Source organism: Podarcis bocagei (genome assembly GCF_964188305.1).
Source record: "Podarcis bocagei genome assembly, chromosome: 6".
NCBI classification, from domain to species: domain Eukaryota; kingdom Metazoa; phylum Chordata; class Lepidosauria; order Squamata; family Lacertidae; genus Podarcis; species Podarcis bocagei.
This window is the reverse complement of record NC_138130.1, coordinates 67,493,062-67,507,934: the sequence shown is the minus strand read 5'-3', so window position 1 is coordinate 67,507,934 and position 14,873 is coordinate 67,493,062. Positions and strand designations below refer to the sequence as shown.

General features: G+C 39.2%; 1 protein-coding gene across 3 annotated transcripts in view; it reads left to right on the top strand.

Moving 5' to 3' along the window:
- EPHA6 (EPH receptor A6) overlaps window positions 1-14,873 on the top strand; it is a 367,313-nt gene that overhangs the window by 178,071 nt on the left and 174,369 nt on the right. For all 3 annotated transcript variants that reach the window (XM_081198943.1, XM_081198944.1, XM_081198945.1), the window contains exons 4-5: window positions 8,969-9,124; window positions 13,425-13,760. In XM_081198943.1, the coding sequence (XP_081055069.1) occupies window positions 8,969-9,124; window positions 13,425-13,760 (492 nt within the window). The remainder of the gene's footprint in view (window positions 1-8,968; window positions 9,125-13,424; window positions 13,761-14,873) is intronic.

Sequence of the window (14,873 nt, the reverse complement as noted above, 5' to 3'; positions counted from 1 at the left end):
GAGTTAGAAACAACTTCTGTTGTAGGGTTCAAGTGGTACTTAGATTCAGACGGTTTCAGAATGTTGTCAATTCTATGCAATCTTCAGAAATAAAATAAGAATTGCAACTCATGGGAACAAGTGAAAGCACAGTTCAGCTTCTTTTTAAATCTTTTAAGTTTAGGACTGACTAAAAGAAGATAAATAAGAAGTTATCATCTTAAAAGCTTATCTTAGGCATAAAACTATAAAAAGTGTGTTAGAACAATTTTAGATAAAGCTAGAAACATAAAAGCCTTAAAAGACGGCAATCTGAAATGGATGAAATTGAACAAAATTTTAGCACAGCAGAACAGAGAACTATTGATATGATTATGGGGGTGGGGGGAATGGAATTAGAAAGAGAGTAAGAGGGAAAAAATCATGTCTTCAGACCATATTTTTTTTTTATTTACATTATTTACAACCTGTCTTATAAGAAGTAGCTTTCTGGGTGGTTCATGGAATATACCGGTATATATATATATATATATATGCGCAATAATGTTATGGAATGTCTTGGGAATTGCCACAAACTCATTAAGGTTGCTTCAACTACCATCCTTATCTGTGTCTCACACATTTTTGCCTAATGTGACCAAATTAACCTGTTGAAATACAAACACACACACACACACACACACACAACTACTTGTTCCTCCTCACCCATCTAGACAGTGCAAAGAAGGTGAAAAAACCGGGCGAAACAGAGGGTGGAAGGGTAGGTGGGCTCCAGAAGCAGAAAGAAGCCAAGGCCAGGGTCAACTGAACTTAAATAGCTTCCTAAGTGCTGCTCACTGCCCCAGTATGGCATGTATCTTCACACTGATTTCATGTCTGCCTTGCCTCCTTCTAGCCCAGACCCAATTCTGTCCCAGCCTGCAGTCTGCTGGCAAGGGTAGAGGCACAACTTTCTTATGTTCCATTTTATTCTACAGAGTTTGCAAATCTCCCATGAACAGCAGCAACCTGCTCTAACATTATATCTTGCACATTACTGTACTAGGCAATGCAATTTTTAATTTACCCTATCACTGGGTAAGACATGATATAGCACTAATGGGTACATTTAAGTGGGGTCACATTATATGCTAGCAATTTACAAATTTAATCAAGCACTGATTAGTTATCTGGCTATTAATAAATCAAGTAAAATGTTTTACTGATGTTCCTTCTACTTTCTAGCAAGGATGTATATTAGAATGCCTCCATACACACAAATCTCCATCCACTTTGTACAAGCAAATTATGTGCTCTAGAGCTTGTTTTTAAGTGCAGACACATTCCAGTTTTGAATCTCTGCTATTTGGGACCTTTGGTTATTAAAGGAAAGTTTCAGTGTTCCGGAAAGTTCATTATATGTTCATACAAAACAAATTGTATGAACATATACTGCCTCTCTGCCATGACTTCATCTATTAAAGGTGCAGTAGTGAGTCCAAAGGAGTTTTTCCATATATATTGAGCTGTATCCAATGCTTGCACAACAGACTCCTCCCTCCTCTCCATCCCCATGCAGCCCCTCAGCCTTACTCCCATTCTTCAAAATCTGCTCCAGGGGATTGGGAGACCCTCCAGAAAAGATTGTTGGCATCCCTGGGAAGAGGAGAGGAAGGGGAAATCCACTCATGCATCATTGGATGCAACTGCCCTGTGATCTTTGGCTGAAGGGCAGTATATGAATTTTACAGTAAGGAATCATAATAATTAACATCATCATAAATCCATAGTAACTCTGCCTTATAATGGCAAATGGGTCTCCAACAAAATATTGTAGTGTACAGTGCTTCTCTTCTTGCTGGATACTCCATTTGCCCTCTCTAGCAGTCAACTCTCCATGCCAGTGAACCTGTACAATCCTCCACATTACCTGTTTGTTTGTTTGTTTGTTTGTTTGTTTGTTTGTGTAACTACGGCAAACTTAGGGTTTCCTCAAAGCCTGCTTATACACCCCTCATGTGTGTAGATGGTGTCATTTTGATTGTATGATAACAAACTTTAATTGTTCAGTCTTAGTATATATGTAAAATAAAATGGTATACCTAAATTATGGGAACAAAGGAAGTCAGCCCATTGGTCCATCTAGCATTCTCTATGCTGGCTGGCAGCTGGTCTACAGGAGCACCAATCCCACAATAAACACCAGTCTGGAAGTCTGAAAATACCAGCTGTTGTTTCATGCACCTGGATCATAACTGTTTGACCTGACCCCCCTAAAAAAAGCTCAACAACTCTGGACATCCCTGCCATATAGGAATAAAGAAAGAAGAATTAAATGAGCATACCACATGAGGAACAATTCTAAGCTTGTTTGTCCATAGCAATTTTGCATCTGTTCTAAACAGAATGCTCCTCATAGCAGTTATATGTAGGATCCAGTTCACCATTTTATATCCCATTAAATCAAAGGGACTTGACTGTGCTTTATGCTTGATTGTTCCTTCTCTATCGACTAGAAACTGTAGGTATTTTATAAGGGGAAAAAGTTGCACTTTCCTGTGCTCTTGAACAGTTTTGGAAGATTACTTTGTCAAATGTAAGGGGGGCAGAAGTCAAAGTGTACAGTAAATAACTAGAATCCAGTTTGGCATTTTCTCTGACCTTTTCTATGACAAATGCATCCAAGGTTATTTTAAGCAATCTAATTGCATCTCTGAGGTGTTTTTTAAAATCCTGTTTCCAGCATAACTGTGGAGCATGTCACCATGACCAAAAATGAAAAATAAAGGTACAGTTTCCAACAAATAATTTCATTATAAGATAATAAAGACAAGATTGAGAAAGTCCAAAAAAGTTGTGATTGACTTTTTTTTTGGGGGGGTAGTGGTAAACAGACTCAATGTTAGAAACTCTTCTAAAAGAATTCATTCTGGTCAAAGTTAAGCACTTCTCTTATGGGTTCCATTTATTTCATTGGAAAGAGATTTCAATGATTTCAATATATAAGATTTACCGGTCATTACACCGTGCTGCCTGTGAGCAATGCAACGAGTTACATAGGGTTGAAGAAGAGGAGGAGGAGGAGGAGGAGGAGGAGGAGGAGTTTGGACTTGATAAGCCCACCTTTCACTCCCCTTAGGGAGTCTCAAAGCAGCTAACAATCTCCTTTCCCTTCCTCTCCCACAACAAACACTCTGTGAGGTGAGTGAGGCTGAGAGACTTCAGAGAAGTATGACTAGCCCAAGGTCACCCAGCAGCTGCATGTGGAGGAGTGGGGAATCGAATCCAGTTCACCAGATTACAAATTCACCACTCTTAACCACTACACCATGCTGGTTTATCCTTTAGTGAACATATTTAAATGGCCACTAGACCATAGTGCAATAAAAATGTTACAGTTTGTGTAAACTTGGTGTAATTTGAAGGTGTTATACAACAACACAGTAAAACAACGAAAAACAGGTTTAAAGCAATGCAAATGAACAATCGAGGCAGAAACTTTCTTTCATCCAGCTAGAAAAGCTTGTTGACAAAAAATATCCTCAAAGTACAGGTAGCAGATGTATGTCATATCTAAACAGGAATTGTGTTCCACTAAACAAGGGTGAGAACAATGAAAGCCCTGCTCCAGGTTGCTGTAGAGCTTGTTATATTATAGGAACTTCAAGTAGACTCTCCCACAGAACTCAGTGACCTACTGAGTACATAAGGGTAATGCAATCTCTGAAGTAATCTGCTCCCAAGTTGTATAGGGCCATATATGTTAGCACCTAAATCTTAAACTTGGCCTAGTAATAGACTGCCAGCCAGCACAGATCCCGCATTAACAAGCTGTAGGTAGTTTACCCCCTTAAGCAACCCTGCCACTGAAGCTGATTGTAATAGCAATCAATAGGGTAGTGGTGGTTAATTGCTTTCCTACCTTATGTGTGGGGGGGGCGCAAAATGAAGGGGTACGGGGAAGTGGGTTGTTGCTTCTGCTGTAAACACTTAAATGGGTTTATTTGTGGCAAAGGTTTGAATCTTTTTGCTCCAAACAGAAAAGGGTAGCCATATCACCTATGCCAATAGCATTGCTGTAGTTAATATGAGGCATAAATAATAAACAGAGCAAGTGCTTTTAGAATACACTACTTACATTTTAACAATTGAATTTTGAATTTATCCCACCATGGGTGTCAGAACCTTGATTACTCTAACTCTGAAATCTCTTTTGACCCCAACACTCTACACATCTAATATTATCATACCTGGTCTTGACCTGAATTCAGTAATGCCAGCTTAAGATCAGTTGATGAAAGATCAACAGTACTGTAACTTTACAGCTCCTGAAACCTGAATACTTTGCATGGTTTTAGGCTGGCACATGATGAGAGAAGGGCTCCTTCACAGCTTTGTGGTAAAAAGAACTTCAACAGATCAAGGCTGGATCTACACTGATCTGTAAAAACGCTATTAAAGGCTATTTTAAAAAAAATTACTGTAACTCTCAATGCAATTTCCTATTGCCTATGTATTGCTGCAGCACCCTCTGTTGTCACATTTTTTTATAACCCATTTTTAATGAATAGAACCAACCGGTGTAGATTTTCCCCAAGCCTTTTCTAGTAAGGAAATATAGGAAGAAAAAAAACTTCACATGTTGACATTTTGTTTGTCATGCAGCTTATTAGTTGTGTGTAGCCCCTGATTTATTTGGAAGCTTGTCACCTGACCCAGAGAAGAGTATGTAAATTTGCATATGACACAAAGCATATGCAAATTTGGGTCCTCTTTTACTGGTAGAGTGGGGGTTCCCAAATCCTGTTGGCAGCCTTGGTAGAATGTCACACTATCTGAATGGCTGCCCATATCTAATGAGATAAAGGTGCATTTCCTCAGCACTGTGTACCCTAGAGAATTCCAGAAAAAGAGAACCAAAAGAAAAATGTTCCATAGCACAAACTGAAAAGGAATTTAAAGGCCAAGCTGTTCATTCTCACAGTATCCTACTACTTCTGGCACTTTGCTAGCTCCCACGACTTGATACAGTTTTCCAGATAGTGAGACACAATTGAATCACTAAAACTTATAAGAACAATTAAATAAAAATATAGCTTCGGTAAGATATATCTGTAGCTATGAAAAACTTGATATAATCCAATTTAATCTCTTGAGATCTCTGACAGTTCCCTGAGGGTAATTCAGGAGAGCTTCTGACAAGTATTAATTTCATATCACTGTATATATACACGGGCTACAGCTGATTTCCTAACAAAGGAGCAGTGGGCGTTTGAGTGAAAGGACTTTCTAGACACTACAGAAATGGTTTAGTATAACTTGGTTCTCATTCTTGGTAAACCTCCACAAACAGCCTGTATTGGTCACTTTGAATGACATTCTATGGCAAAAGGTTTTGTGAGGTGATATTACTGGGTTACAGAGATAAAGCTTTATTGCATTTCATTCCTAGAAAATATGGATTTATTCATTTCAAAGTCAGTAAGAGGGAATATAGGCTACTTCCCATCCTTCTAAGAAGGCTTTCCTTCCTTGCTGTAAAACCCCTGCTTGCAAGTCTGTATACTTGTTGAGGTAAGAGGGAAGAGTAACATAGCTGTTAGTCCAGATTTGCTCCAGCCTGGCAACAGCAATGAACACAACCCCTTACACTAACACCTTTGGTTCTGCAGTGCTAGGTTTTGGGGGTCCCCAGTGCCCTAGCAGCGTAGGACTGGTAGAAATTAAAATACAGTATTCCATTCCATTACATAATCAGCTCCACCAGTTTCTGTGTAAGGATTGTCTACTTTTCAAGAGAGAGAGAGACTGAAATTGATTCTCTTACAACAAAATCATCTTTCACATAACATTAATTTTAAACATAAAGAAGAAGACTTAAAAGACATATAAGTATTACCTTAGCTGTAAGTTGTTTTCAGGTATGAATTTACATATACTCTCTTGGAAATTCAAATTATCTTTCTTTTGTTCTTCTTACTGAAAAAACTTTGTAAACAAGTTTTTTAAAAGCATTAGTAGCACTTATGGTCCTGGTAAAATCTTAATGGAAAATTTTGTTTTGTGCAGACATTTCATTTGAAGGTGAACTATTACTTCTGAAAATCAGCTATACACTGCCACTACATATGGCCGCTGAGATGCTTATTTCAGATTCTGATTGCATATGCATTGGCCTGTAAAAAAGAACTTGCTTATTTTTTTTCATCTTGAATCTGGCAATCAACATTCTGCACCATTCAATTATTCCAAGCCTGTGATTGTTTGGACTTTCTCAGCATGTTAGCATATAATATCTATAAAGCCCTGATTTTTATTTTAATGTATCTAGTATCCATGATGGTGTCATTTTGTGCATGGCCTTGGGGTTTTCCAGTAGTTTTGTAAAACTAACCATAAAGCTGCTGCGCTATCTGCCTTGCATGATGGCATAACTGCATTATTAGTTAAATTTACTTGGACTGACCTTGTTGTGAATGATCTTAGTTTTCCAAATGTATTATTTGTGTTATATCGACTTCTCATCAGGTTAGCAATTCCACACATGATTCCCTGTAGGCTAAACACTTGGAAAAATATATTTATATATATTTGTAACATTTGAATTGTAACAACTATTGCTTGGTCACAACTATATTCTTCCTGGGCAATTTGTTCAAGTGGCTGCTGTTTATACAGCTCAGTCACTCTTAGATGATTCTGACTATCTGCATCCATTTCAACCTGCTTTCAGACCAGTTTTCACCTCAAAAATGTACCTGGAGAATTCTGCTTTGTGACTTTTGATACCTTGATTGCAACATGCTCCTGGATAAACCATCTGGATTAGAGATTGGCAGACTATACATCAGTGGATCTATTCCTACTTGGGGGCTGCTTCCATAGGGTGACACTGTAAAGCTACTGCTCGTAGGGGTCCTGCCAGTCTATATTCTGTTCTTGAGTCTGCCTAATTAAAGCCTGACATTTCTTACACTCTGCATAAACCCCCTTGTCTGCCATCTGAAGGCCTGCTTCTGGTCCCATCTGAGGACCTCTTCTAGGTTACCCTGCTATCTTAAGTTTGGTGGATGGTGACTGGAGAGAGAGTCTTGGCCATTGTGGCCCTTTGAATATCCAACACTTTCCCTAGGAAGGAATGCCTGGTCAAAATTCTAAAGTACTTTCAATACTGTGGAGGACTTTTTGTTTGCTCATGCTTGTTATAACTGGTTTTATTGCCATTTTATAGCTTTGCTGGGATTTTTAGTGATTTTGATGTAATCTTCTGTGATTCTGTTGCAATCTTTAAAATGATTCCCCCTCTGGCAGAAGTGATTTGGTTGTACCTGTTTTTAAGGGTATGAAACTGCTGTTAACTAATGGGTGGCTTTAAAATTCACTAAAGAAAGAAAGAATACTGTATATGCTGAAGTTAAGAGGTATACACAGTGGAAATGAAGTTCCCCGATAGGAAATTATGTCACATAATCACATTGTTCCACTTCCGCACCTGTTCACCTTCCCTAATATTGGAATTATTTGGAGGAGAAGAGACTTGTGGCGTCTGTTCCAAAAGAACACAGGTAGAGCTGCTAGGGTTGTGAGCGCGTAGTCCTTTTTTAAAAAGCTGAACATTGATCAGAGGCAGTTTTAGGGTGGTATGAATGCTGTAGAATGGAGTGAGAGAGGCAAGGGGTGCCAAATTTTAGCGCTGTGCAGGGTGCCACTGAAATTTGAGAGCCCCAGATCCACCACTGCATTGATCAACCAACTGTATGACATGGAAGAGGAAGCAAGGGAGACTGAATTGAGCTCCTCTTCCTCCTCTTGAACTTCTGACTGGTGAAATTTTATTTGTACTTAAAGGTCTGTATGCACACAACTCTGCTGTTCAACTAAGAAGACAAATCACATATATATTGGTTTGCAATTCCTTATCTAGTTACATAGATAATGGCTGATAGTAGTCTACTTAAATACATATGTGAGTATACATACAGGAACCGCATCATTTTAATGTACCTAGATAACTCAAAAGATCAATACTTTAGATTTGTTCTGATGTGCAGTGACCATGTGGCATATATGGGATCTACCAAATTCCTGCGTTGATTATGTGTATGATGTATGAGTAAATACTCATCCCATAGGGATTTCAGTGCATTTCAGTGTGTGTGGCACACAAATGCATACTGCATATATATTCTGCAGGATCAAAGTTTTCATTAATGCAAAAATCAAAAGTACAAAGAAAAAAGAAAACATAATCAAACTACAGTATAGTGGTTGACATTTCCAATTAAAAAGAGAGCATATAATATAGAAAAATAAAAGCAGCAAAACACATCATGAAAGCAAAAGTTCATAATTCACTGGGGGAAGAGAGCTTTGTATATCTGAATTTCACATGTAGGAAATGATCCCCACCCAATGGTACAGAAACATGGTCTTCTTTACCTCTAGTCCCATGTGATGGTGTTTTAGGCACTGAGTGAAAATCTTTTTCTTTCCTCCAAAGCCTTTAATTTTAATGGGTATATTATTATTTTTTGGTGCTTTCAGATTCCTGCATCAAGTTAATTTAATTTGCTGGTTTTATATTGGCATAGATACAAAGCTAGGTGGTGGTGGTAGTAGTAGTTGTTGTTGTTTCTGCTGTTTTTTATTATTATAGGTTTTATTGTCTAAACAATGGATTGTATTTTGCATTTTAATAGGGCTATAAACTAAATTATAATGAATAAAATAATACAATAGTGCCCCTACTTCTCTCGCTCATATATAGGGCATTCATTCATATGGGGGAAAGCAAGGAGAAATATAAACATTCATTATCTGAAGGGAACATGCTTTCTTCCTTTATTGACCTCAAACATTGAGAATCAAACTTGCTGCTGTCTGTATAAACTCAAGCTAGGTTCTGTTTCTAGGTCACACTGGGAGAGTCAGGCTGAATGATGGATCTGAATTTTACATTTAGAAAAAAGAGGTATACTTAATCAAATCAACTGTTCTTCTGTTTTTACAGCTTGTAGGTCAGGATTCTACAAAGCATTTGCTGGAAATATAAAGTGTTCAAAATGCCCTCCACACAGCCAAACCTTTGTGGAAGCAACATCTGTGTGTCAGTGTGAAAAGGGTTACTTTCGAGCTGAGAAGGATCCGGCAACTATGGCATGTACCCGTAAGTGTGAATCATACTGGTATTTGAAATTCTTTCCTTGTCTCTCTCATTATCTCAGAAGACAAAAATAGCACTTATTTTATATTCCTCTCACAAAAGCTAAAAGTATGAGAGCATGTTTTCGTTAATCAAGAATGCAAATCAGGTTTTCATTTATTCCCAGTGCTCCTTTAAATAAGCAAAAAAAATGCTCTTCAATCTAAAGTGCCTTTTAAAAACACCACCACAATAATAGATAGAATGTTACCAAAACTGTGTTATTAACAGAGTGACCACACGTTTCAAATCTGGGTACTGGTATATATAATATATAATGTGTATAAGGGGGGGGGGGACACCCTTGTACAAAATGGGCATTTCATCCATGCAGTACATGGATAAAAACACTCCATGTACTGCAACATATCTGTAAAGTATATATCCTGAAAATGCCCTTGGAAAAATAAATACCAGACCCCTTTTACAGACTCAGATATAGTTGCAGTGCTTAGAGTTTAAAATGGGACTATAACATTATGGCTCAGGATCAAATGACCAATTAAAACAAAATAAAGCTATTCCAATTCCCATCAGCCACTCCCAAAGGCAGTCCTGGCTGGCAAGTAACATAGTCTGTGTAAAAAGTCATACTGAACTTCCATTACAGCACTCTGGCGAAGAGTCTCAAACAGTTATACATATTGCCATGGCTGTCACAACCCGCTCATTCAAATGAATTGCTGAGGAAAGCCGACCCACATTACCAGCCCCTTCCCACATGCCAATAAGCCTTAGGATGGTGAATCTGGCAGGCTCTGAGGAGCTTGATTTATGAGTTATGGAAGATAGCTTAGGAAGCTTCCTTACAACTGCTTCAGGATATTTATCATGTTCTCGCACTTTCTCAACTCCACTCCAAGATTACATTACCGTATTTTTCGCTCTATAGGACGCACTTATTCCCCTTCAAAAATGAAGGGGAAATGTGTGTGCGTCCTATGGAGCGAAGACACCATAGCCCCGCGACCCTCTCCCAGCTGGAGAGGTGATGTGCGGCTATGGCAGGAACCTCTACAGCCCCGTGTCACCTCTCCAGCCGGGAGAGCGCACGCGGGGCTAAAGAAGCACCCCGCGACCCTCTCCTGGCTGGGGAGGTGACGCGCGGCTATAGAGGCTCCTGCCGTAGCTGCGCGTCACCTCTCCAGCTGGGAGAGGGTCGCAGGAGGCTGCTTTAGCCCCGCGCGCGCTCTCCCGGCTGGGGAGGTGACGCGCGGCTATGGCAGGAGCCTCTCCGCTGCGCCTTTCCGCTGCTCCCTGACCTGCTCTTTGGGGCTGGTGGTGGGCTTCCCCCGCCAGCCCCAAAGAGCAGGTCGAAAGGAACCTGAAGCCTGGAGAGCGAGAGGGGTCAGTGCACACCGACCCCTCTCGCTCTCCAGGCTTCCAAGGTAGCCGCCTGAACGCACCTTAAACAGCACCTTGTTTTAGAGCGGGAAAACAAGAGGGGGAAAGTTCTCCCCCTCTCTGTGCAGCGCCTCCTGCCGCTTCACTGAAGGGGCGCTGGGCAGAGAGGGGGAGAATTTTTTTTTCTTGTTCTCCCCCCTCTAAAACAAAGTGCGTCCTATTGTCCGGTGCGTCCTATGGTGCGAAAAATACGGTACATCACAACACCCAAGTAAACACATGTGCCATCGTATCCTGTCAGTACAGAATAAGTGGACTAAAAATAACGCGTTAGCAACGTCCAGTTTAGATATGGTATTTAAAAAATAAAAATCCTGCTCAGCACCATGACAACCGACCGAACCCATAGTGCTAGGAATCTGGAGAGGATGGATCAACAACAACAACTTCTACTATTACCCTGAATTTGTTGAACACTTAAATCTAGGTTGCACATACTCTAATTAAATACTATGAGAACTGTGTTCTAACTGCCTTTGGGACTGTTAAACCTCCAGAAGGACGATTGTAGAGGCAAAGGGTCATTAGGGTGGAAAAGAGACATTTGCAAAATTGTCTGATACCTCTTGCCTCCCTCAATCACTTTCTGATTCTTAATAGTCATCAGTGCTTAATATTTTGTTTATAAACAAGACATATTAATGGTTCTGTAATGGTTCTAGGGGTTGCTCGTGCATAAGCCGGTGCAAAAACCTGGCTGGGTTGCCTGAGTGAACCTTTTCTGTCCGGACAACCACTCTCTCATGGCTGTCTCAATCGCTGGCAGAATCCGTCAGTGGGCGCTTCTTAAACTTCTTCCAGCAAAGAAGCTCTTTGACACCTAGTCTCCTCCTACTCTCTCTGCACGAAAGCCTTCTGCGCAAGGAGGGCATAGGCAGCGGAGGACCTCTACTCTCCCCACTGGTCCCCGGCAAGGAGTCATGGGACCGCCTCGCCGCTTCCCCCATCTGCCCCCCTTCTTCACTGGTGCTACGCTGATTCTCTTCCCCAGAAGATGGGCTGCCTCTCCCACTCCCGGGACGCTCTCTTGAATCCCTCTGGATTTTGCTCTCTCCCTCCGGCACTGCTGGCAGTTCCCTGACAGGTTCTAAAAGAAAATAAACCACAGTTGGCTTCTTTCTAATTTATGATTTTACCATGTGCACATCAGTACAATTTCAATCTATCTTGTTCCTGAATGGTGCAACACTTTATTCTACTTATATGATGGGATAGGTTAATGGGATGTTGAAGCTGGATTGCAATTCAGTAAGAAATTTATATATTAAAGATATACTGATCAACGACTAGAGAATGACATAACAAATCCTCCATCCTTACTACGACTTTGGCATGTTTCTACAACAGCAGCTCCAGACAGTAAGCCATTTCTGAAGCACAAAGTAGTGTCAAAATAATTTTTGAATGTACACCAAGATCCCTTTGTATATTCAATGTCCCTTTCTGGATCCCAGGCAGCATTTTATTCTTTTCTATAAAATAAATTATACAGGCATTAGTATAATCATTATACCTTTACTGCGCAAAACTGGAATAGTCACAATGTCTGATGCATGTTGATGAAAAACATTAATCTTTTAAAACTGTCAGTATACTTGCTTGTCTAAACAAAATATATAGCATGAAGAAATTCCTGAGCGTATTGCTCACAGATGCCTGCAAAAAGGTTATGGCTGCCAGTTTTTTTTCCAATGTGACATATAATCTATGCATAATTTACAAGTGATAACAAAGCAATCAGGCCACATTCATAAAAATCCCAATGACACATAATTTAGCAGAATCTGAGGATTAGAATTAATTGTCTCTCTTTGTTCCAAGTTCTAAATCTTAGTAAATGATTCACTGCATGTCATTACAGCTTAATATTTGCATGAAATCACAGTTTAGATGGCATAATTTAATGGCAATTAAAAACCTATTTAATCGTCATGCAAATTGGCACGAGGGCCCTTGAGTATGAAGGGTGTCTATATCTTCAGTATCTGCAGGCGGACAGTTATAAACTTTGAAACACTCCTACTACAATTGATAACAATTTTCCTGTTCAGAGCAATATGAATGCATAATAAATCATATTTTTATCCTAAAATAAGACCAAGTTTCTCTGTACATTGCTTTACCAAACAGAACTATTAGCAATCATTGGGAAATTGAAAAAGAAAGAAACTAACAGGCATATATTTTTTTCTGGTGCACACTGAATATAATTATACATAACATACACAAACTAAAATAAATCAAGATAGCATAAAGGTGTTTTGTCAATAACTGGATGTGATGCTGCACATAGTCTCCCTCTCTGATACAAAAGCCTTTTTTTAAAGAAAGGGCTAAAATTATTAAGACTGATTCTTCAAGAGCAGAAATGGGAGGAAGTTTCAACTCCCTGATTCTGTTTCCCCAACAAACATCTGATTGGTAGAATTCTCTATATTTCTATTCCTGTTGGCATTCGTAGATAAAAGTCATTGGGTGAGAATAGTTGTGGCCCAGAGAATTTAAAATCCAGATACCAGATTCTATGGTGTGGGCATATTTTGTCATCCTAACCATACAAGCCCCATCCTGAATCTGTCTTGAGTTCTGTTCCTAGTATTTTATCTGACTTTGTTTCCTGACTTTGTTTCTAGCATGTTCTTTTGTGATCTTGACATGAGTTCCTGTAGGACAGTTTACATGTTCCTTAAGAACAATATGAAGGTAGCTGGCTTTTGTTTTGTTTTTAAGTTTGTAAGAATGTACCATGTTTGCCACATTTAATTTGTTTCTTTAAATGATGAAAGAGGGCTTTGGGGGCTAAAACACACACACATATATATACTAGTTCTAATGACAAACTATTTCCCCTTTTCCTTAGGGCCTCCTTCTGCTCCAAGGAACGTAATTTTTAACATAAATGAAACAGCTCTCATGTTGGAATGGAGCCCACCAAGTGACACAGGAGGAAGAAAAGACCTCACATATAGTGTCATTTGCAAGAAATGTGGATCTGATGCCAGCCAGTGTGAGATATGTGGAGGAGGTATCCGATTCATTCCAAGACATACTGGACTAATCAATTCCTCAGTAACTGTGCTTGATTTTGTGTCTCATGTGAACTACACTTTTGAAATAGAAGCCATGAATGGAGTCTCTGAATTAAGTTTTTCACCCAAGCAGTTCACAGCTATCACAATCACTACAGATCAAGATGGTAAGTTTGTGCTATTTGTATATAAGATATTCTTAGAGCTTATGTCAGTTAATAGTACATTTTGTGATTCCCCCTCCCCCCCCCGCCCCCGGAGTCAATAGAAACACTTAAAGCTACTCAGATCATTTATTCTTCCATGTTACTATTTTGTGCGGTGGAGAGGAAATGGTTTTAGGATGAAATAGGAGGTGTTTTGTTAAAATTAATGGAGCTATCCAGATGAAAAGGTGTTGCATTAACTGAAATTAATACAATGCTGGGACATATACTTAATTTTTTTAAGGCATGCCTGAAATTCTGTGTTTTTTCTCTGTTTTACAATGTGGAATTACTGGTGGAAAAGTCGAGGCTTGCTGATGTGTAAACTCTGTAAACTCCATTCATTTCAATAGTACACAGAGGAGTACCCAGTGGATATGACTGTAATTGCAGCTGTCATCCCATTGAAGTCAATGGTAACATTTCCATTGACTTCAGTCATTTGGTTGCACCCAGCATCTCCGTGTTTACCTGTGTAAAAAAATGTACTTCAGATATTTAAAATATCAATATCTACATATTGATACATGTCTCATGAATTTAATTTCACAAAATGTATCTCTCCAGCTAGTTTGATAGGTACAAATGTAAGGTATTTAAATATTATGACATTCTTATATGAATGACCATATGGAATTTGGTCCGTATAGAATTGGTATTGGAATTACTAAAGGGAGAATATTCAGTTCTTGTCCCCAGGCCTCCCTATTGTTTTTGTACCAGTTGCATAGGAAAACAGTTGCATACAGACTGACAAGTATGGCTTCATTTTGGTTTTATTAAGTTGACAGCTACAATGATCAATATGTATGTCCAACAGAAAACCAAACTTTCAGAACTTAAAATCAAATTCACACTTACCAGTAATTTAAAGCCTTATGTAGGTATTTAATCAGCATTGTGGCTGCATGATGACCTGGTGTATCTGCATGCCAAGGAGAACCCTAGATGCTTGCGGGGGACGTTCACATTTAAATAATAATAATAATAATAATAATAATAATAATAATAATAATAATAAATGGCATGACAAGGTTTGAGCATGCTCATTGCTGTCCAGGAGACACATTGGCT